Source organism: Miscanthus floridulus, unplaced genomic scaffold (genome assembly GCF_019320115.1).
Source record: "Miscanthus floridulus cultivar M001 unplaced genomic scaffold, ASM1932011v1 fs_705_1_2, whole genome shotgun sequence".
NCBI lineage: Eukaryota > Viridiplantae > Streptophyta > Magnoliopsida > Poales > Poaceae > Miscanthus > Miscanthus floridulus.
Window position 1 is genome coordinate 12,037 of NW_027097139.1, and position 1,783 is coordinate 13,819.

The following is a 1,783-nucleotide window of genomic DNA, read 5'->3' on the forward strand; positions in this document are numbered from 1 at the left end:
GCTGTTTTTTAACAGATTTTATAATTTATTTTTTATTAGTATCCAAACACCCTATATATGATATCCTCGTGCGACACCGAATATGATATCGGAAACTTTACACGCTGGAACTCAACGAGACCTTAGAATATGGTTGGGTAAAAAAGACAAGCAAGGCATTGACCTTGCACAGCCCCGGCGGGCAGCTCGTCGCCTAGCATTTGGTCCTCTCGCTCAGCTTCTCCCACCATTTCCACCTATAAAACCCACCCCCCACCACCACCTGTTCCCACCTCACAATCCCACGACCCAAGAAAGCAGCAGCAGCACCACCGCGCGGATCTGACCTCCAACACCATCCAAGCAACGATCCAGGCTCCAGAGCCGCTCCCAAGGCCGGAAGGAGGCAGGCAGCAGAGGAGGAGGCAAGCCATGGCGGTGGACCTGATGTCCTGCGGCGGCGGGGCGGGGGCGTACGAGCAGCTGGCGTTCCAGGAGGCGGCCGCGGCGGGGCTGCGCAGCCTGGAGCTGCTGGCTTCCTCGCTGTCGTCCCCGTGCGCCGCGGGGCGGGCGGAGTCGCCGCCGCTCGGGCAGATCGCCGACCAGGCGGTGTCCCGGTTCCGCCGCGTCATCAACCTGCTGGACCGCACGGGGCACGCCCGGTTCCGCCGCGCGCCCGTCGCCGCGGTGGTGGAGCCGATGGAGACGGAGACGACGCTCCAGGCCGCGTCGCTTGCGGCGGCGGAGCAACCGCCTCAGAAGAAGGCCCTGCTGGCGCTGGACTTCACCGAGCCGGTCCCGGTCCCGGTCCCGGCGGTGGCGGGGACCAAGGCGGCAGCGCCGGCCGTGTCCGGGACCTCGACCTCGTTCCTGTCGTCCGTGACCGCGGGCGGCGGCGAAGGGAGCGTGTCCAAGGGGTGCAGCCTCGCCGTGTCCTCCGGCAAGCCTCCCCTCCCGAAGCGCAAGCTCCCGTGCCCCACCTCCGTTCCCCAGCAGGCGCACCACCAGCACCAGCACCAGCACCCCGCCGAGTCCGGCGGCGCCGGCGGGCGTTGCCACTGCTCGAAGAAGAAGGGGAGCCGGCAGGGCCTGTCCCGGCGCACGGTGCGCGTGCCCGAGGCCGCGGCCGCAGCGCCGGGGTCCCACGTGCCGGCGTCGTCGGACATCCCCGCCGACGACTACTCGTGGCGCAAGTACGGGCAGAAGCCCATCAAGGGGTCCCCTTACCCGCGCGGCTACTACCGCTGCAGCAGCGTCAAGGGCTGCCCCGCGCGGAAGCACGTGGAGCGCGCCGCCGACGACCCGGCCATGCTCGTCGTCACCTACGAGGGCGACCACCGCCACGACGCAGCCGCCGGCGCCGTCCGCTCCCTCGCGGCCTGAATGAAGATCGTTTGCTTGCCGTCGGTAGCAGCTGTAGTCAATCATCAGTACTAGTAGTAGTACGCTTTTGTTTGATTTGTTCTTTGGATTAATTAGTGGTAGATCTCAAGCTTTGCTTCTGTAAAGAAATTAAAGAGCTTCTAAACTTGAATTCGCCATGAATTTTCTCCAATCTCACAGATTTTTATATATTCTATAATCTATATATACTCCGTAATACATGTTACAGTACGTCGTGAATTTCGCAGAGATCAGTTATAATTGTAGGAATATGATCCACGCGACAAAGTGAAATTTGAGGGGTGATTTGATTTGAAGTTCGTCGCCGCATAGCATCAGATTGCCTTTGGAAGAAGACGAGCAGTCAAAGAAACGGACAGGGGGTGGGCACGGCATGAATACGCGCTTTAAGTATCGTGTC

The 1,783-nt window shown here is 61.4% G+C and overlaps 1 protein-coding gene across 1 annotated transcript; it reads left to right on the plus strand.

Annotated features, from left to right (window-relative positions):
• The first annotated feature begins 255 nt into the window (after positions 1 to 255).
• On the plus strand, positions 256 to 1,574 carry LOC136532772 (WRKY transcription factor WRKY51-like). Its single transcript, XM_066525364.1, has one exon. The coding sequence runs from the start codon at positions 412 to 414 to the stop codon at positions 1,360 to 1,362; it is 951 nt and encodes a 316-aa protein (XP_066381461.1). The 5' UTR covers positions 256 to 411; the 3' UTR covers positions 1,363 to 1,574.
• The last annotated feature ends 209 nt before the right edge of the window (positions 1,575 to 1,783 follow it).